This window comes from Marmota marmota, unplaced genomic scaffold, assembly GCF_001458135.2.
Source record: "Marmota marmota marmota unplaced genomic scaffold, marMar, whole genome shotgun sequence".
Taxonomy (NCBI): Eukaryota; Metazoa; Chordata; class Mammalia; order Rodentia; family Sciuridae; genus Marmota; species Marmota marmota.
In genome coordinates, this window is record NW_025999869.1 from 13,601,474 (window position 1) to 13,623,221 (window position 21,748).

General features: G+C 49.2%; 1 protein-coding gene across 3 annotated transcripts in view; it reads left to right on the forward strand.

Annotated features, from left to right (window-relative positions):
• Ccnjl (cyclin J like) overlaps window positions 1–21,748 on the forward strand; it is a 52,311-nt gene that overhangs the window by 24,780 nt on the left and 5,783 nt on the right. For all 3 annotated transcript variants that reach the window (XM_015492658.2, XM_048816190.1, XM_048816179.1), the window contains exons 3-4: window positions 1,957–2,170; window positions 21,391–21,693. In XM_015492658.2, the coding sequence (XP_015348144.1) occupies window positions 1,957–2,170; window positions 21,391–21,693 (517 nt within the window). The remainder of the gene's footprint in view (window positions 1–1,956; window positions 2,171–21,390; window positions 21,694–21,748) is intronic.

Here is a 21,748-nt window from a genome sequence, read left to right on the forward strand (position 1 = left end):
CAAGGACTGGAATTGCTGGGTCATGTGATAACTCTATATCTAATATGTCAAGGACCTGCCAAACTCTTCCCACAGTGGCTACACTACTTTGCTTTCCCACCAGCGGGGGTTCCTGTTAGCTCATATCCTCACCAGCACTTCTTGAGTTGCAATTTTTTTTTTTTTAATCACCATCCCAGGGGGTGTGAGGTAGTATCTTATTTTGGAGTTGCTTTTCATTTCCCTAACGATAAGCAATGTTGAATTTTTTTTGGATGTGTTTACTGGATTCCTTTTTCTTTTTCGTTTTTAATTTTTTTTTAGTTGTAGATGGATACATTATCTTTATTTATTTATTTTTATGCAGTGCTGAGGATCGAACCCGGGGCTTCACACATGGGAGGCAGGCGCTCTACCACTGAACTACACAGCCCCAGCCCCTGGCTTCCTTTTTTTTTTTTTTTTTTTTGCAGCACTGTGGAACCCAGGGACTTGCACATGCTAGGCAAGTGCTGTACCACTGAATCCCATCCCCAGCCCTAGGTTTTTAATTTTGAAATCTGACTTATGTATTTTTCTCTTGTGGCTTCAGTTTGGGCTATCATATCTAATCATATCACAAAGATTTCCTCCTGTTTTCCTCGAAGAATTTTATAGTTTGTATCCTACATTTAGCTATGTGTGTGCCTTATGCCAGATGCAGTGCCTAGAATAATGCCTCACATTTGGAAAACACTGCATACGGATTGAGGAAAATGAATGCATCTGTGTGGAATGGATGGACACACCCCTCTTTCTAGTCCTAATCTTTGGTTAATTGAGTAAAGGATTGCGAGAGGCATTATACAGTGCTGGGGTGTAGCTCAGTGGTAGAGCACTTACCCAGCATGTGCAAGACCCTGGGTTCCATTCCCAGCACCACGGGAGAAAGGGAGGAAGGAAGGAAGGGGGAGCCGGGGGTTTGTTTTAATGTCATCCCCCATGAAGCTGCCATTAGTGAGCTCTCATAATCCCTTTCCTGCCAACTTCTTGTTCCATTTTCCTGCCAACTTCTTGTTCCATTTTCCTTCGGTTTTGCTTCTCTTTAGTTTTTCTATTGTCAAAATACTGCTAAGACATTTCCTAAACACAAAGTCTAACGTACTTGGTTAAATGTTAAATATGGTAGATACGCAAAAGTTTTCTTTCTGTCGAATAAATCTTTGTTGCTTTGCTATTTCTTGGGCTGGCTCTCTCTTCTTGTGTTGGACATATAAATTCAGATAACGTGGTGGTGTGCTGATCGCAAAGCAGAAGGTGCCTCCCGAGAGCTGGGGTCACGATGTCTGGAACTTACTTTCGGAAAAAAAGTGTGTGCATGCAGAGAGAGAGAGAAGGCAGAGCGTCAGCAACCAGTGAATCCGAGCTCAGGGTGCTTGGGAGTTCCTAGTACTATTTCAACAACTCGTCTTAGGTTTTGTTGTCGTGGTTGTTTTCAAAACTCTGCCTCATGGTCCTACCCACGGAAGGAGTGAGCTGTGGATCGTGAGAGGTTATTGTGTGCCGGACATTTTGCATATTTTGTTTTTCATTTAATCCTCAGGGATTGGGGAGGAAGCAAAGGGAAAGGCAGGTGACCACAGTCTTAATGACTTGGTTGAGCAGGGGAACCGAAATCCAGGCACGGGTGTCCGGCCACAAGGCTGTTATTCTTTCCTGGCCTGTGTGTCTTGCAGAGCAAAGCCTCCCCCCACCCCTCGGGGAATGACTGGCTTCTTCTGTCATCCTGTAGTCCCAGATACCCAACATGTCCTTAGGGAGGGCAGGGCAGGGGGACTGTCCAGCCATTCTGGGACAGAAAGGCTGCCTGCCTAAGACCTGAGGCAGAAGGAACGAGGGGATGGAGGGAAGCACTGCCCAGGCTGGTCAGCAGCTGGCTCTGAGGTCTCCGAGATTGATGGGCAGCCCTGACCTCCACCTGTCCCACCTGTCCTGCAGGAGCTAAAGCTGCCCACCTTTCGAGCCCACTCCCCACTCCTGAAGAGCCGCCAGTTCTTTGTGGACATCTTGACCCTGCTGAGCAGCCACTGCCAGCTCTGCCCTGCGGCCCGGCACCTGGCCATCTACCTGCTGGACCACTTCGCGGACCGCTACAACATCACCACCTCCAAGCAGCTGTACACTGTGGCCATCTCCTGCCTCCTGCTTGCAAGTAAGTGGAACCCGGCCTCTTCCTGTGCCATCTCCTGCCCCTCAGCAAGCCCTGCTGCTCCCACTCCCACTCGAGTGGTCTTCAAGCATCTTCTGGGTTCATCCTTAGCTGGGTGTGAACTGTACTAATAATCGTCACTATTTTTAGAGTCTATAATGTACCAGTGTACCAAACTGATAAGGATTTTAGCAGCTTGGTCTATTTTTTTTTTTATTGGTACCAGGGGATTGAACTCAGGGTTGCTTAACCACTGAGTCATATCCCCAGCCCTTTTTGTATCTTATTTAAAGATAGTATCTCGCTGAGTTGCTTAGTGCCTCGCTAAGTTGATGAGGCTGGCTTTGGACTTGCAATCCTCCTGACTCAGCCTCCCAAGTTGCTGGAATTACAGATATACACCATCACGCCTAGCTAGCAGCTTGATCTTATTGAATTCACACAGTGGCCCTAGGAGACAGATACTCTTACCTACCCTACTTTACCAAGGCCCAGCAATGTTAAGAAACTTGCTTTGGAGCTGGGCGCAGTGGCACACACCTGTAATCCCAGTGGTTCAGAAGGCTGAGGCAGAAGGATCACGAGTTCAAAGCCAGCCTCAGCAACTTAGCAAGGCCCTGTCTCAAAATAAAACATTAAAAAGGACTGGGGATGTGGCTCAGTGGTTAAGACCCCTGGGTTCAATCCCCAGTACCAGAAAAGAAACTTGCTTTGGGTGCCCCACTAGTACAGGGTAGACAAGATTCAAAGCCAGAACTGCATGATTTGGAACTGTGCTCTTAACCTCATGTTTCCTGTTTCCCAACATGGAGCTCTGAATGCACTGGAAGGGAACCCCAGCAACCACTGTTCTTAGAGGTACTTAAAAATGTGACTGCTTGATCTGGACCTGAGCAGATCTGTTATGTAGTCATCAGGCTTCAGCATGGGCCTCTTGGGATTTGCACTTTCCAACAAGGCCTCACCAAAAACACAGTGTGGCTTTGACCATCTGTCCACCTCCAGAGGGATTACTATATTAATATGCTGCTGCTTTTACAATATTCCAAGAACACAGATCTCCCATGCCACCTGCCACTTAAAACCACCCATGGTTGCCACAAGTCTTAGGATAAAATCAACCCCTCGGGTTCCGGCCTCTCTGACCTTTCTCCTCCTCACTGCTGGGTTCAAGCCAAACTGATCAGTTCCCATTCTGCCACAGAACTTTGCACATGCTGTTCCCTCTGCCTGGATTGCATCTCATTCCCTTTGCCTGCCCGGTCCAGGCCCTGCATCCCTGTGGAAGCCTTTCTCCACTGCCCTGGGCAGGTCATGTCTGATTACAGACCCACGGCCTTGGGTGCTATGAATTAGCATCCACTGACCCCTCCAGCCTGTGATTTTTAGAACTTGGCCCATAGTAAGCCCTCATGGAATCGTTAATGAAATTAATGGCTCCTTCCAAACTGAGAGTCTGCACTTCTTCAGGTTGTCCTTAATGCCAAGCAGTGGTGTGCCCCAAAGACCTTGGGTTCTAAGTAGACAGCTGCAATTCAGATGGCTTTTGGGTTGTTGTTAGTTTTGTTGTTGTTGTTGTTGTTGTTGTTTTGTACCAGGGATTAAACCTAGGGCGTTTAACCACTGAGTTACATCCCCAGCCATTTTTATATTTTATTTAGAGACAGGGTCTTAGCTGAGTTGTTTAGACCCTCATTAAGTTGCTGAAGCTGGCTTTGAACTCTCGATCCTCCTGCCTCAGCCTGGGATTACAGGCGTGTGCCACTGTGCCTGGCTCAGGATGTTTCTTTGTCATTGCATAGTTTATCCGTAAAATTCAACCAGGTATTGCGTTCTCCTCTGTGATGTATCATTGTCCTATTTTATTGCATGTTTTCCAGTTGATACCCAGGAGGACCACACCCGTTCTCTTCTATGCCTTTGTCTGTTCCTGGCACACTGCCATAGACCCCCACGGGCACCATCACCCAGTTGGAGAAGTACAGCTTTAGAGTGTTCCAGTCCTGTCTTGTTTTCCTCCCTGGGACCTTCTACCTGAGGCTGATTTTAATTCCTTTGGCTGCTTTAGGTTTAACATCCCCAAATTTGTAATTTTTCTTTCCCAGCCAGTCTTGCTGGGAGTCCAGCTTGTTTGCTATTTAAAAGTCCCAAATCAGCATGCCAGCGTCCTTTCTCCTTGGGAAGAGATGCAGGGCTTGCAAGACACCCCTGTCAGCAGAGGGCCGAATGGGCATTGCATTTCAGTTGGTGCAAGGAAAATCTGCACGGTGGCCTTTGGCCTGTTGCTGTCTGTGATCTGAGGTCTGCTGGGGGCAGGGACTTAAATTTCCATGGGGGACTTACATTTCCCCAGTGGGCTGTCTGGGAGCTGGGACGTGAGGAGCACACTGCACACGGGAGACTCCTTTGTGCACTGTCGCCATGGTGGAGGGAGGTGGCCGTTCAGATGGGGAGGCAGACGCCCCCACCCACATGTCTGCAGGCGGCAGCCAGCCTGGGTGGGTGGCAGGATTTTTTTTTCAGGACACCTGCCATATGCTTCGGAGGCCCCAGGAAAGAAAAGTTTCCATGGCAGCCTGAAATCCTATTCACTCCTCCTGCCCTCCCCAGGAAGACGCTCAGCCACAGGGGGCTCACCTTGCCTCAGGAAGTTTAGAGCGGTGCTAATTTGGTCCCCTATTATTCTTGAGATAAGAAGAGCTAGATTCTTGCCCCACCTGTCAGACTTCATGTTTGTAGAACTGCTTCCAGATAAGGAGGGCCTTTGCATAGACCAGACTTTCTCACCTGCCCAGAGCCCCTGCAGCCCCCATAAAATGGGGATTAGGCAAGGGCCCAGATTTGCAGGCCTACAGAAGAGGGTGGAAAGGGAGACCTTCCCCAGAGGCCATGTGGCAGAACTACCCCTTTGTCTCTGAGGTGATGGCATCTCCCACCTGGATAGAATTTTAACATAAGTATAGTATAGATATGAACATACCTTGAATCTTCATCTTACACATTACCCCTCTCCTGTCTTTTTGTTCTCCTAGTTTAAATGAAAGGATAATTTGAGGGCTGGGGGTATAGCTAGTAGGCACAGGCCCTGGGCTCAATCCCCAGCACCCCCCTCCCCCCAAAAAAAAGGATAATTTGACAACCTGGACACCCAACAACTTCCTGTGAGTCAGCTTTGACAGTGCATAGTGATAATTGTCATCACAGCTGGATATGATGGTGCCCTCCTGTAATCCCAGCAACTCGGGAAACTGAGGCAGGAGGATCACAAGTTCAAGACCAGCCTCGGCCACAGAGCAAGACACCCCCTCCACCTCTGTCTCAAAATAAAAAATAGAAAGGAGCTGCGGGTGTGGCTCAGGGGTAGAGGGCTGCCTAGCATGCCCGAGGCCCTGGTTTCCATCCCCAGCACCTAAAATGTAAGTTATCACAGCTGCAGCTGCCACTTCATCACAAATTGGCCCTTTCTACATGCCCACCCCATGCCAAGCACTTCTGACACACCACACGGAATCGTCCCACCACCCTAGGTGGTCACGCTGTCATGCTGAGAGTGCAGAGAGGCTGGGAAACTTGCCTACGGTCATGCAGCTTAGGGGTTTCACATTTTGCTTTTCAATGAAAGTAAAATTGATACTGTAACGTAAGATTTACCATTTTAACCACTTTAAAGTGTGCAGTTCAGTGGCATTTAGTACACTCACACTGATAGTTGGTGGCCGTCATTCTGTCTAGTTCCAGATCATCTTCATCATCTTTAAAAATTCCTGGTGCTAATTAAACAGTCACTCTCCTTCCCTCCTCCAGCCCTGGCACCGTGATCTGCTTTCTGTCCCTGTGGGCTCTCCTGTCCTGACTCTTTCACCTGAAGTGGCCTGCAGGCCCGGTTCCCTTCACTTCACATGGTGGTTTCGAGGTTCATCCCTGCCCTGGCACCCTTCGGCACTGTGTTCCTTTTTAAGGCTCAATAATATTCCCCTATCTGTGCCACAGGTTGCTTACCCAGTCACCCGTTGATGGATATTTGGGTCGGTTTCACCTTTGGGCCATGGTGACTAGTGCTGCTATAAGCATTCGAATGTCTGGTATATTTGAGCACTTATCTCTAGTTTTGGGGGGCATACAGCTGACGGTTGGCTTGCAGGTCGTATATTAACTACTCTGTGTCTACTTTTTGGAGAGAACTTGTAGTTTTGCTTTTGGTGGTTGCTGCTCAGAGGTGACGTTGAGTCCTTAGCTCCATCCAGAGCAGTTGCAGGAGGAGGGGTAGCAGGAGAGAAAGCCAAAAAGGCAGGAGTAGCCTTATCCCTGGGGTAGCATGGCCTTAAATGTAAGACTTAATTATTGTGACGTAAGATATATGGGGGACACTTTTATTGTAAAAGCTCAAAAGCTATAGAAGCACTTGGTGTAAATAAGTAGTTTGTGTCCTGTGCTCACAGTCTCACCCCCAGAGCTTGTGTGTGTCCTTGCAGACCTAGACGTCATGGTGTGTTTTCACTGAGAAAATAAACCTATCTTTGTCAGGAGGGGGAAATGCCTCATGGATTACACCCATGTCAATCTCCCAGGGAGCAGAAGTGCCAGATTCCTGCTCCTCTTCCTTTTCCGTTCTTCTTTCCCCCACCTCACCCCAGTTCTGTCACGCCATGCTTTCTCTCATTGTCACCTCTGGACCCACCCCACCCTGGGAAAGCGGGGTCTGTGATTGCTGAGTTGTTAGCTGTGGGTCCGCAGTCTGTCCAGGCCCTGGCTGATGGCTTCTGGGCTGCGATTCAGTGCCAGATGGGGGTGGCAGATCCATCTGTTCCTCAGGGTCAAGTTCAGACTTCCGGATTTTGTGGATGAGGTTGAGTCCTGTTTTGACCTTCATCTCGGCCCTCATCCTGCTCCCCAGGGGAGAGAAGTATCAAGCAGGAGGATTTTCACGTGGCCTGTGACAGGAAGGGACCCCTTTCTGGACAGGGTCCCTCCTGTAGGGCAGGATCCCTTAGCCTACAGAGCTACAGAATCTGTTCCGCAGCGCTGAGCTAACCTGTGGAAGCCCATCTCCTATCTGTAGATTTGTTAAGTTAGAAATGTATGCTCACTTGTAAAGTGAGATTCCCCAAAATAAAATAAAATAAAAAACAGTCTGTTTCCCATCCCACACTACAGAGGTAACTTCTGAGAATAGTTTCTGGGTCTTTTTTCCAAAATCGATCTCATATATTTTTCTAGAAATGTTCTGTGCATATACCAACATATAAGCGATCCTGGCTCACTGATTCTGTACCTGCAAGTTTGCCCACTTGATTAAAAAAAAAAAAAATCTTTTGCGGTTCTAGAGATTGAAACCAGGGCCTCACAACTGCCAGGCAAGAGCTGTACCACTGAGCTGCACTCCCAGCCCCTCGTTGAAATTTTTTAAACCCCAAATCAGTGCCGGTGCTTTTGAGGTAGTTCACGGACACAGGCAGAGCAGCAAAAATTTAGAGTTGCCCTAGGTATGTCTTCCCCACCAAGATGGAGCAAGGCGGAGCTCTCAAACTGTAAACAAGTGTTCTTTTCCTGTTCTACTCAGTGCCTCGTTTTCTTCAGTTTTGTACTTTTTGTCGATGGCTTGCTGTTTCAAGTGGCCCCCAAGCATCGAGCTGAGTGCTGTCTAGTGTCCTAAGCTCAAGAAGGCTTTGATGTGCCTTGGAGAGAAAATATGTGTGTGTTCGATAAGCTCCACTCAGGCATGAGCTGCCGTGTTTTTTGCCATGAGTTCAGTACTAATGAACCAACAGGACAGTACATTAAAAGAAATATGCAAGTTCTGAATTACATATTGCTCAGTTGACAAAACATTGCCATCAGATGCTCTTGGGGACCTAACCCTGTTATCTTCTAGGAGCCGTGGGTCAGCATTCGCGAATTCTATGACTCAAGGTGACTTTACAGAATAGAACCATCATGAATTACAAGTCATTTGTGTAAATGTACCTAAGTGGGTTAGGAGTGAAGGTGTTCTTTTTGTTGTTGTTAACAGTACATCAGGGAGCCTTTCACCCCCCCCATCCCCCCTCCACCGCAGCCCAGGCGGCAGCACTTTACCGTCTTTAAACTCTGCTGCTGATTTAATGATTCCTCTACTGATGGACCTTTCAATTGCTGTCCTCTTCTTCTCTTGCACCCTGTATGACAGAGCTGCATTTCTCCCTGCATCTCTGCACACTCTGTGGGTAGGATGGACTCCCAGAGTGGGAGAGCTCTGCTTAGAGCCTGTGCATTCAGGACTTTTATAGGTAGTGCCTCTTTGCCTTGCAGAGCTAATGAGATCCCTTTATGTAAATTGAACTGAACTCCGTGGGAAGCCTCTGCAACCACCAAGGTCTACTGGTGGCTTGCCCTGTGCTTCCAGTGGTGAGTGCATTTGCAGTCCATGTGCATGCCTTGCCCTGTCCACCATGCACAGACAAGAGTGGTTCCCAAACCAATTGCATTTAGGGCTTCTTAAGCCAGAGATCAATAGTCTCATCTCTTAGGGCAGATACCAATAAAAAAGCTATTGCCTGCCAGGTGCTTGCATGGGGCCTCTGGAGATTCTAGGAGAGGCCTGTCTTTCTCCCAGGAAACCACTTCCATTCTCCTCGCTCCCCCTGTACACCCTTCCTACCTCCCTCTAGCCCCCCTGCACCCCAAATCCTGCTTTGATTACTTGGCAACCATCGTCATTTCTACAGAGCTACTTCTTTGACAGGGAAGCAGGGGTAGGATGGGCTCGCCCCCTTGGAGATTTTGTTGGGAGATTTTGGAAACTTGAAAGCAGTCTTAATCCCTTGGGTAGACAAGGATGAACTGTAGGGCTGCTTCCTGCCTGAGGGAGTTAAGCAAGGCTGCTCCCCCACAAAGCCAGGAATGCTCTAGATGCCTCCGGGGTCAGATTGTAGGCAGCAGAGAGAGGCAAGGGGAGCGGCTTTTCCAGGTGATCTCTTTCAGGGATATTTGGACAAAACCTGAGATTTCTTGCCAGAATTAAACCCAAATCTGCAGGGAAACACAGCAGCCCCCATGCAGGGGATGATTGCATAGCTCCTGGCATGCTGGCACAACAGTGGCTAGGAGTGGCCACATTTCCGCCCTGCCATGGAGAGCATTTGTAAATGGTTAAGCATTTCAGGAAGCAGGGTGGAGCTTACATTTGAAGTGTGCACTTCATGTGGCAATTTTTTCCCTTCCTGAAAAATACTGCTCCAGCGTCAGTGGTGCATCTTCTAATCAGTGGCATTTGGTGGGGGGCTGCACGGCGCAGAGCACACTGGGAGGGTGGTCTGTCTAATGAGGGCCATGCCCAGCAGATCTTGGAAAGGTACGAATGTCACAGCACCGTGAGCCGAGGACATGGTGGTTTTCCATTTCCTGTTCCCATCTCTGCAGACTGGCAGGCTTAGAGCTATTTCGGGGGAGGGATTTTGTGTGAACTGCCTGTCAGACAGCTGGCTGGGCCGGAAGCTCATATTGTACTATTTGCCCCCGCAAGTCTAGCACCCAGACCTGCTTTTTGGGAACCGGGACTCTGAGCTGTGTGTGTGTGTGTGTGTGTGTGTGTGAATGGGGGAGGGTTGTCTCGTCTTTTTGCTTTTGCAGGGGCCTTGGATTTCAATCTGCATGAGTTCATTGAACATGCAATGTTCAGAAGCCCCTGACCTCACACAGGTAAATCATTCAGAAAACATTGATTTGCCTTCTACTCTATTAGAGACACCGTCAGCTCTGGGGACACAGTGGTGAATGGAAGAAATGTACACAGCCCCTGTCAATGAAGATGGTCCATTCCTCATAAATGTACCTACTATGCACTCAGCCTGTGCTAGGTGTTGCTGGGACAGTGGGGCATGAAATAAATGGAGCCCCCATCCTCAAGTTACTTAAGATCTAAAACACATCTCTGAAAGACACAGCCACAAGCCTGGCATTACGAGCAGGTCCCTGGGCACTTGCTGAGAACAAGCCAGTCACCCTTCTAAGAACATGCAGGTGTCCTTGCCCTTAGGAAAACTGGCTCATGCTGTTAGTGGGAAGATTGGAAGATGACAGGGACACTGGTGTCAGGTGCCCCTCTGCTCTCTGTACTTTCTGAGGTCCAGCTGCTGGGAGCCAGGCTATCAGTGAAGGGTTCTTTTTGTTTATGTTAACCATGGTATGGTGAATGCTTATCTTCCAGCACATTTTGTACCATTAGGGCCAGGATGTATTATGCCCATCCTCCTGTTTGGTTTGGTTTGTTTCTTGTTTGGGGTCCTGGAGACTGAACCCGGAGCCTTACACACACTAAGCACTGGATCTCCCGCTGAGCCGCACTCCAGCCCCAGTTCTCTGCTCACACTGAAGTCCTGAGGACAGAGCCCCGGAGCCTTCTGCATTAGACTTGTTGCTCCCTGGGAAAACCACCTGGAACAGAGCTTTTACTTGCCTTGCTTAGGTCAGTCCATGTGGTGGAGAGCTCACTAGACCCTGGTCACAGCCACTACCCTTCACCAGCCCCCATCACCCACATAGTCACTGAGGCTGGTTGTTTCATTTGGTTTTGAAACCAGTTTCAGACCCAAAGGAAACAGGCCTGCACCCTGCTGCTGAGATTAGAGATTATTTCCGTGTTTGGTGTGCTTGCCAGGATTTCAAAACTGTCTTCAAGGAGCATGTGCTGCCTCTCCCGTCTCCTACGTCTTAATTTTAATTACAAGTATTTCGGTGTCTAGACAGGAAAAGTCTCTTTTTTGTCACCGACATGGTGGCGTTTGGCTCTTCTAGGAAACTCCAACGCCTCCTGACTTGTGGGCATTTGTAAAAGCAGGTTCATACTGAGATATTCTTGGACCAGAGCAGACCTGCATTCTGGAACCTTCTCTGGCAGTTACACTGCAAGTTCTGGCTTCTAGGTTTCAATCAGCAGTGTTTTGCCTTCTGAAGAGTTTTTAAAGGTTCCCCCCACCACCACCGTGGCACAGTGGTATTTATTTCTTGTAGAAAATTAGAAGATTAAAAAAATGAATAAAGTCACTTCTAATCTCATTACATTTTCCCCCAGTAGTTTGGGGTAGAGGGTAAATCCTAGCCCCTGTGATAAAATAAAATAGCTAAAGTTTATTGAGTGTTCACATGTCAAGCAGTGTTTTATTTTGATGCACATTTACTCATTTAATCTCAAAACAATCCCATGAGATAGGCAGTATTATTTTTTGCAATTAACAGGGAGGAAACTGAGGCCTGGGAAATAGGTAACTGACCTAAAGGCACACAGCTGGGGGCAGGGGTGGGGGTGGCTGGGTGCATGGACAGGATGAGGAGCCAGGTGGTGAAGTCCGGGATGGCTTGGTGGCTTTCTGCACAGTGGCCTTAATCCTTCAGTCAGATCCCCTCTCCCCTGCCACACCAGGAAGGCTCAGGCCAGCAAATGAAGAGACTGCTGGGAGGTCACTGGCTACAGATTGACTGACGGGATGAAAGCGCCAGCCCTCAGGACTAGGTTTCCTGTCTGGAAGCGACTGCCTTCCTAACCTCAAGAGGTTGCCTCTCCTCTTCCTTTGCTTGCTCCCAGTGGGAGTGGGAACCCGGGACCCTGGTGTCCACACTTTTGACCCCACAGCCAGGAGAATTCAATCTGCTCTTCCTGCAGCCGAAAGCCCCATCAGACCTGTCCAGAGGCAGTCCCTGGGGAGTCAGGAAGGAGCATTCTGCCCAGCAGTGACCCAAGAACTTCATGCGCCTGACCTTCAGGGCTCCCTTCTTTTATGCATGATGCCAGCCATGCATGTGAAAGTGGCCCCTGTGCCCCAGGCCCTGATTTCAGGCAGCCAGTGAAATTATTTGGGTCACTTACAAAGTGGAGCACAGGAATCAGGGGTTGGCCGAAGCCACTGTGTGAAGTCATTGTGCCAGTTTCTCCATCCTAAGACAAGGAAGTCCTCAAAAGCAGGACAGGAAGCCTGCGTGTGACCCAGCTGGCTGAATGCCACCTCTTGAGCGGGAGCCATTTCCACAATTTGCTCCCTGAAGAAAACAGCCACGCACAACCTCACCTTCTAGTCTCTGTTTCCAGCATTGGACCTGAGAATCGATCTGGCCTGTCAGAGCTGAGCTGGCTTTCACACCCCTGTTCACCCGCGCATCCGCTCATCCATTCATTATTTATCCAGGCCTGCTCCATGCCAGAGACGAACCCCAGCCGTGAACAGAATAGCTTTGCTCCTAAGAAAGGAAGGAGAGAGGAAGGGAGTTTTTTCTTTGTATCCTTAGGCAGGAAGTCAGCTCAGCCAGGTGGGCTTCCACCATCACACCAGGACAGGCCTCTGAGGTCCTGGTTTGACTGGTATTGGGGATTTGTTTCTCCAGGACATTTCCTAAGCTTGGAATCCCCAGAAGGGCCAGGGATCTTTGAGGCAGCTGGAGCAGGTCCTTAGTGCTACCCACTCCCCAGCCCCCAGTGGTAGGTCCAAAGGCTCCTCCCTCCCTGACGATCACCGATCACCACAGCACTGTCTTACAGAGCAAGGGTTTTCTTTGTCCCTGACTTTCTACCCTTTATCAAATTCCACCCAGAAACCTGTAACTGTGATTACAGGGTTGGTCCTGAATTAAGCACTGCTTGGAAAGGGCACCGTTTTTAAGCACTGAGCTGCCATATCAACCTCACCATAGTCTGTCTGCTTCCGTTATCCCCATGTCACAGATGAGGAAGTACAGGCCCAGGAAGTGGAGACATGCCCCAGACCATCTGGCCAGTTAGTGGCTGAGCCTCCCTAGAGTGGCTCTGTGCCCGTCTTCTGCATTGTGGAATTAAAACTGCCTCTGCAGAGGATGTGGTCCTCCATGGTGTCTCAGCTGTCTTCTGACTTGGCTTCTCCACCAAATGACTCTGGTCTGTCTCCTCTGGTTCCTAGAAAGACGCTTGCCTGCTGATGTCTGAGCAGAGCCTCCTTTGGGGAAGAGGAGGGAGCATCCTTTTTGTCTCCAGTAACTACAAAAAGCCAAAGAATTTTTTTTTTAAGGTGTGGGGGGAGAGGCACCTACATCCTGTTAATCATGTGGATCTGTAGTAGAAAGGCTCTGGAATTAAATTGCCAATTAGCATAAGCAGAGCCCTCTCAGAAAACAAGGTAGTTAGATGGGGAGTGGCTGCAGCTGGCTTGACACCCACATCCATGGGAATTCCTGCACCCAGAGAGAGAGGTTCCTGGGGACTGTGGGATTGCCTTGAAAGTCTATGAGGTCTCATGTTTGCGGCATAGAAAGCTCTGGACTTAGGAACCACTTATTCATTGATTTTTAAAAATCAGGTCTGGGGACATAGCTCAGTGGTAGAACACTTTCCTAGCATGCATGGCCATGGGTTCAATCCCTGGTACCAGGAAAAACAAACAAAAAAACCATGTGCATGGTGGTCCACACCTGTAATCTCAGCAACTCAGGAGGCTAAAGCAGGAGGATTGCAAGTTTGAAGCCAGCCTGGGCAATTTAGCAAGACCTTGTCTCAAGATAAAGGAAAAAAAATAAAATTAAAAAGGGACTGGGGATGTCACTTAGCACCCCTGTGTTCAATCCCCAGTTTAAAAATACACACACACACACACACACACACCCCTCATGCTAAATTCTGTGCTGTAGTATTCTATGACAGGTAAGCACCCTCCCCTTAGGGAGCCAGACTTTCAATTCCCCATTGTCTTTTAGGATCTAGGTGATTGTGCAACTCACCTAACCTTTCTGGGCTTCCTTTTCCACATGGGGAGGAGCCCCAGCCTCCCAATGTTGTTACCAGAATCAATTGAGATAGTACCTGCTAAGGGCAGGACCAGCTCGGCCCGTGAGGCTCCCCCTCACCCCTGCTATAAAGGGAGGGTGGCTCAGGCTGCCCTGAGTGTTTTGGTACCTAACCTGTGTCTGGCCTGAATGCTGCAGAGAGCCAAACGAAGATGTTCCTGCTTTCCCTGAGCTCACATCCTGTTGTGTGGATTCTCTGCATCTTGTTAACCAGCTGAGTGGCCTGGGTAAAGTCCCACCCATGGCAAGGTGGGGGGCATCTGGAAAAGACCCCAAAGCCAACACTCCCCTCAGCCTCTGAACCTTGTAACAGTCAGCAGGAGGGTCGAAGTTCAAGGTCACAGACCTGGGAAAGGAGGCTGGAGCAACTGTAGTGTCCACACTGTCCAGCCTGATCAGTGGGATTGTGTTGAAGGTGGGGGAGCCTTTTGTTGAACATATTTCCACCCACCCCATTTTCAGAACCTGTAAGAAAATGCCTTGTGGCACTGGTTATCACGCTATACATTTTCAGTTTATTTATACCCAACAAATAGGACTTTAGAAATCAGGCGTGGTGGTGCATGCCTGTAATCCCAGCAACTCAGGAGGCTAAAGCAAGAGGATGACAAGTTTGAGGCCAGCCTCAGCAACTTAGCAAGGCCCTAAGCAATTTAGTGAGACCCTGTCTCAAAATAAAGAAGGACTGGGGCCAGGTATGGTGGTGTGTGCCTGTAATCCCAATGGCTCAGGAGGCAGAGGCAGAAGGATTGTGAGTTCAAAGCCAGCCTCAGTAATTTATCAAGGCACTGAGCAACTCAGTGAGACCATATCTCTAATACAAAATAGGGCTGGGGATGTGTCTCAGTGGTCAAGTGCCTCTGAGTTAAATCCCTTGCACTCCCCCAACCTCAAAAAAAAAAAAAAAGACTGGGGATGTGGCTCAGTGGTTATGAACCCCTGGGTTCAATCCCTTGTATCCAAAACAACAAAAAAGCAGGACTTTAGAAGATGCTAGGTCTGGGGTGCAAAGAGTAAATATCACATTCAGTGAATAAGACAGCAGCTACTGCTGCCACGGAAGAGAACTTCCTGGGTGCCAGGGAGCCCATTGCCCCACATGCTCCCTGAGATAGCTCCTTGAGCCTCCCCACCACCCTATGAGGCACAGGTTTCAAGTGATTGCCCAAACTCACAGATGGTAACCAGCCCCTAAGCCTCCACTTGAGGCCCTTAGAGAGGGCCTCCTCCAGAATCCTGGATCTCTCTGGTCCCTGACTCCATGGTCATAAATAAAACTGACTGGGTTCTGCCAGTCCTGGTCCATCTTTCTCCTCTGAGGAAGAAGGATGAATAAAAAAGAATTAGCATCAGAAAGGTCCACCTTGAGCCTAGCCCTGCTTGGGCCTCCACTTCTAGGACCTTGGCCTCTCTGTCCCCAGGAGGTTTTGTGACACTGAGAAAAAGCCCATTCTACCAGATCTGTCTGATTCCTCTTGGGTCCCAACCACCTCCACTGCCTGGCACTTCCCACTCTTGCCTGGGAAGGCGCCAAGTTCTACCTGAAGGTTAGGCAAGGTCAGGATGCCATTGGGGCAGCCCGCTCTCTGTCTGGCCAGGTTCATCATCAGCATCACCAGCATATGCATGGTAGGGCGGGGGCTGCTGCAGGGTCCCAGGGTAGCCCCTCAGTTCCTGCTGAAATTTTGGTCCTTTCTCAGACGAAAAGGGGAGAGACGTGTCTAAAAGGAGAGTGGCAGTTCTTGGGGAGCCATAGCTTTGCCTTTTTTTTTTTTAAGTATTGCATTTCTTTAGGGAAGGAAGTAGCCAGCTTTTGCTTTAAAACTGGTTCTCTTTAGCAGGAGACTCTGGCCTCTTGTCAGAGCCTGTGTTTAGCGGCTGAGCAGGCAGCAGGTAACGCTGCGTGAGTTGTAAATGGGCACCTTGCCGGGCAGGAAGGACTGCTGGGGAGATTAACGGGGCACAGTGCAGGAAGCAGCCTGTCTACTTGAGGGAGGCCAGTGCCCGGCCCCGGACAGCAGGAATGGGGGAACCACTGAATTTTCAGTCTCATTTCATGGGGTTTGCCTTTTTCGTTTAAGAATTTTTTGAAAAAGGCATTGTAAATGATGATGATTGCTGGAAGCTAGTCATTGTGTTCGTGGGGGTTCATTACAACATTTTCTCTTTCTTTCCTTTTTTTTTGTTTTAGTTGGTATATTTAAAATTTTCCAAAAACAGGTGTTTTTTTTTTCCCCCCCTAGCAATTAAAAATGTTGTTGCTCTTGGCCCTAATTCAGAAAAGTCAGGAATCCTGTTGGGTCTGCCCTGCAAGAAAAGGACAAACCAGTGTTCAGGGAGGTCACCTTCATAGAGACAGAAAGGAGCAGCGGTGGCCAGAGGCTGCAGGGAGAGGGAACAGGGGTGTGTTCCATGGGTACGGAGTTTCAGGTTTGCAAGACCATAAGAATTCTGGAAATGGCTGGTGCTGGTGGTGCTGGTGGCACATCATTGTCAATGTACTTAATGTCACTAAACTGTACATTTAAAAATGGTAAATTTTATGTTATGTGGTTTTTACCACAATTTTTTAAAAAAATACTGTAAAAAGTTGGTCATGGTGGTGCACACCTGTAATCCCAGCAGCTAGGGAGGCTGAGGCAGGAGGATCACAAGTTCGAAGCAGCCCCAGCAAAAGCGAGGCGCTAAGCAACTCAGTGAGACCCTGTCTCTAAATAAAATACAAAATAGGGCTGAGGATGTGGCCCAGTGTTCAGTGCTCCTGAGTTCAATCCCTGATACCAAAAAAAAAAAAAAAAAAAAAACAACCTGTAAAAAGAAAAGCCAATTTGCAACCTTTCCTACTGAAGTTGATCAACAGGGAGTTGCCACCACGTCCTCATCTGTGATCACAGATGCTCACCTGCAATCCCAGACACTTTGGGAGACTGAGACAGGAAGATCACAAGTTCAAGGCCAACCTGGGCAACTTATTAAGACTCTCAGCAATTTATCAAGATCCTGTCTCAAAAGACAAAAAGGACTAGGGATGTAGCTCAATGATTATTGTTTTAAAAAAATAGGTTTATGCCACTTGGGTGGACATCTAATCATCAGTCCACGAGCCGTGACCTGCCATAAACTGCCGCAGCTTTCTGTGGAAGCAGCCTCAGGGAATGGTGTCACCAGCCAGCCAGGTGTGCAGAAGGCACGTGTGAGACATTGCTTAGGCACTTCACCAGTAGCACCAAGGATGCACAGGCGTGTGCCCAGCCTCAGAGAGCTTCAGTGCCTCTGTGGGTGTAGGGTCACTTTCAGTCTTACAAGTATAGCGAGAAGGCTCCAGAAATCAGGTTTGCGGTAATGTGAACATCAAAAAGAAAAGTATAGACGGAATGGTAGGGTTTGTGACATATCTGTTTCAACCCCTGATGTAATAATTTATCCAAGAAAGGATCGTCGGTGATTGCCAAGTCACTGAGACAAAGGATGTGGGAACAGGATATTCACAGTCTCAAGGTGTCACCTCACAGGTTCCTGGTTAATTTCACAGGGAAGGTGGTACCTTCAAAATGGAGAGGTCTGGTGTCACCACCGTAACCAAGCTTTCAAACCTCGCTTTGCTGGGACAGATTGGCGATGTCTGTAACTCCTGATGTGACAGTAAGACAGATTGAACATCACTTCTGTGGTTTTCTTGCCCACATTGACCTGTACCTCATCATGAGGAAACCATCTGGCAAATCCAGAATAGCCTGGGTTCTTCCAAAGTTGATGAGACCAAAAAATGAGACTGAAAAGATATAAAGACTCCATGTGTGCACCTAGTTTGGATCCTAGATCCTAAAAACAGGTTGTAAAAGGCATTTTCAGTACCTTGGAAAAAAAGAGAGATGAACTGAACTGAATATCAGAAGATGTTGTAATTAATGTTGTTTTCTTGGAATTGCCGATAGTATTATGATTCGTAGGAAAATGTCCTCAGGAACAGATGCTGACATGTTCGGGGTGCCATATCATGTCTGCATGTTCACCGGCAATGGTCCAGAGGAAGCAATATTTATATACACAGCATACACACAGAAACTCAGAACCAGTGTGGCTGAGTGTCCACAGTTGGGGAATCTGGGTGAAGGGTCATAAGCACTCATTCTAATCTTCCATCATTTCTACAGATGTGAAGATTTTCAAAATGAAAGGTGCATTGAGGAAATCAGAGAGAGCCAGTGGCCATTTTCTGACTGAGAGAGACTCATACTTCTGTCCCCATTCTCTCCCAGGGGACCGGCCTGAAGACTTGCAGGCATCTGTGGTCTGTGCAGTCTGTCGATAAGGAGGAAGCAGCTGAGGGACTGTGTTGGTGGTGGGAGCACTGGGGACAAAGGCTCGTGGTCCTGGGAGGAGGGGAGGAAAGTCTCCAGGCCACGTGCAACATCAAGGAACTCGTAAAAATCTTTTCTGGCTGCGAAATGTTTGGGGCTGGGAAATAGTCACTAAGCTGGGGTCGGCCAGGGCAGAGGAAGAGCAGGGACTCCAAAGTGGCTTCTGGGTGTAGAAGCTGGGTTCTCCCACCCTGGGAAGCCTAGAGGAGCCTATCTGGAGGGTTCTGCTGCAAGGCCAGTATAAAGCACAGGCCTCTTGTGGGTGCTGGGTGCTTGCAAAGTACTCTCCATTCCACGTGACCATTTCCTCTTCACATGGGGTGTGTTCCTACATTACAAACAAATAAAACTGCCCGTAGAATTTAGAGCTGTTAGGTCCAGAGCAAACTCATTGAGGATTCAGACCCAGCTCTGCCAGGCTCTGGCTTGCAGAGGTGGGGTGGGGAGCAGGGAGGCCTCCCCAGCAGGGGGAAGGACCTGGTAAAATGAGATTCCTCAGTAAGCCATGGCCTTTCCATTGGAGGGTAATCCTCTTGGGCCTGATAGCAGAGTTCTGAAAGGTTTGAAAAGCAGGGAGGAGGAGGAAACTAATCTGATTGAGCACATCTGCCGCGTGGGTGGGTCCCCATAGATTGCTGGCTGCCAGCAATACCCTGCAAGGGTCTTAATGCCACCCCCAGCACAATACGCCTCACTGTGAAGAAAAAAGAGATCGTGGGGCTGGGGGCATAGCTCAGTGGTAGAGCACTTGCCTAACATATGTGCATACAACTGAAGTTGGCTCAGCTGTTCAGCACAAGGTTCAGGAACACCTGGGTAATTTAGAAAAAAAAAAATTCTTCCTTTTTAAATTGCACAATGAATGGTTGTGGAGAGAAAAACAGACTATAAGATCATCAGAGAGAAACTCAAATCACCCAAAATTCCACTATCCAGAAATGAGTGACCATTCATTCAGTGAATAAACTGAGCACCCGTTTGGGCACCAGGCACTGCTGGAAATTGGAGGCAGAGCAGCAAATGGGCCAAACCCATGAAGGTGGGAACCAGAGGTCTTAGAAGCCGGGACCGGCCGTTCATGTTAATACCAATAACAAGTAATCTGGACGTGAGAAGTGCTAAGTGATGTTTAGGGCCTCTGCCCTGATTCCTGGGGGATCCTAGATGAGGTAGGTGAGGGGTCAGTTTCACATGGCTGTGTCCTGCCCCTGGGGTGGGAGTGTTGGACGTGAGACTTAGAAGCCACTAGTGACCGGATCCCGGTGGTGCACTGGGCTCTTCCCCCCGGGCAGCTTTCAGTTCCCCACCCCACTGCCCAGAAGTGCAAGACCAGAGAAGGTGTGTGATGGGGGCAGCGCCCTTCTGCTGACTCTGGAAGGGGCTGGAGGGGCTGTGGAAGGAGGGGGGACACGGGCTGTCAGTCTCTTCCCTTCCCTCTTTGGGACTTTTCACTTGCTCATCTCCTAACTGTGTCAGACCAGAGCTTCCTGTGTCGACATTCTCACTTAGTCGCTGTTGCTGGGCACACTGAGAACACAGAGCCTGGCTGCCCAGAGGCCTGTTTCATTTCGCAGTGATGGTCTTTGAGTTCAGGAATGGGTTGTTTCTCTTGTAGAGCAGCCTGTGGTTGGCACTGCCTTATCTCTTGAAAAGTTCCAGAGGCTGCTGGGAACTGGGTCAGAGGCCCTTGCAGTTGTGAGCAGGTGCACAAAGGCTTTGTTTGCTGTTCCCTTTGAGGTCCACCGGGCCGCCCACCACCTTTCTGACATTGCCTTAGCTGCTTTGCACCCCACGAGGCTGAGCTTGGAGGCCACAGGTGGCCAGACTGTGGGCAGGCCTTTGAGGGGCCCTTCACTGATGTGGGAATGGGAGCTTCCAAGAGGCAGTGACTTGGCAGGTGATGGGCAGATCAGGGTTGGCCCAGTGGCGGGAATAGGGAAGGGCATTCCAGGGAGGGGAGCTGTCATGCGCCCCCCCCCCCACACCCACACACAAACACAGCCCCTGGACCTTGGCCCTTGGTGCATGAGGAGCCCCTCTGGCTCCTGGGAGCTGTCCACAACTGATAACAATCAGGAATGGATAGGTCAATGCTTCTGTTCCCCAAAACTAGGGTGGAGTAACCCAGGGACAGTATTTCAGACAGCTTCGAAGAAACCTTCAAGGGTCAAGCTCCAGCTGCCCACAGTGGTGCTTGCTAATATGCCCTCTGAGGCTTTTTCCCCCTTCCTGCTTTCTCTTCCAACCTATCAGTCTTTCCTGGGCTCACCTTCTGAGCCAGCTGTTTCCAAGGCAACCCAAGCTCATACCCACATGGAGGATGCAGAGGAGCCGTTGAAGGGCTTTTCCACATTGGGAGGGAACAAGGTCAGATTTGCAAGGTCATTCTCACTGTGGCTTGGAGGTTGGATAAGTGAAGGCCATTCAGGGTGTTGGGGAGCACCTATCCCCCAGAGCTTGACCTGACTGATGTTGCTGGCTGCTCTCTTAGCCTCTCGTGTGTCCCAGACACCAATCTAAGCATTCGGTGTGTGTTTTCTCATTGAATGTACAAAAGCCTTATGAAGTGTAGGTTCCATTTTATAGATGAAGAAGCAGAAACCAAAGTGTAGGTTCCATTTTATAGATGAAGAAGCGGAAACTGAATGTGGTGTTACACACCTGTAATCCCAGCTACTTGGGAGGCTGAGGCAGAAAGATCACAAGTTCAAGGCCAGCCTCTGCAACTTAGTGAGACCCTGTCTCAAAATAAAAATTGTTTTTATAAAAGACTGGCAATGTAGCTCAGTGGTAGAACACTTGCCTAGCATATGCAAGGACCTGGGTTCAATCCCCAGAATAAAAAAAAAAAAAAGGAAGCTGAGCCCCAGAGAAGCTGAGACCCCTTGGCCATGATCACAGCCGGAAGCAGAGGCTTGAGGAGTCAAGTCCAGGTTTGGCAGACCTGGAATATGTGCTTTTAAAATCCATCAGAAGTCCAGCCTCTCTGCTTTCTTTCCTCCCTGCCCACACTGTCCAGGTGCTGTAAGATGGCCTTTCGCTTCCTGTGTGTCAGTAACGTCTGCTTCTGCTTCCCTGTAGGTAAGTTTGAGGACAGGGAAGACCACGTACCCAAGTTGGAGCAGATAAACAGCACAAGGATCCTGAGCAGCCAGAACTTCTCCCTCACCAAGAAGGAGCTGCTGAGCACAGAGCTGCTGCTCCTCGAGGCCTTCAGCTGGAACCTGTGCCTGCCCACGCCCGCCCATTTCCTGGACTACTACCTCTTGGCCTCTGTCAGCCAAAAGGACCACCACTGCCACACCTGGCCTACCACCTGCCCCCGCAAGACCAAAGAGTGCCTCAAGGAATATGCCCATTACTTCCTAGAGGTCACCCTGCAAGGTGAGGGCAGCAGAGGTGGCTGGGGTCCCCACCACACACACACACAGGGCTTGGA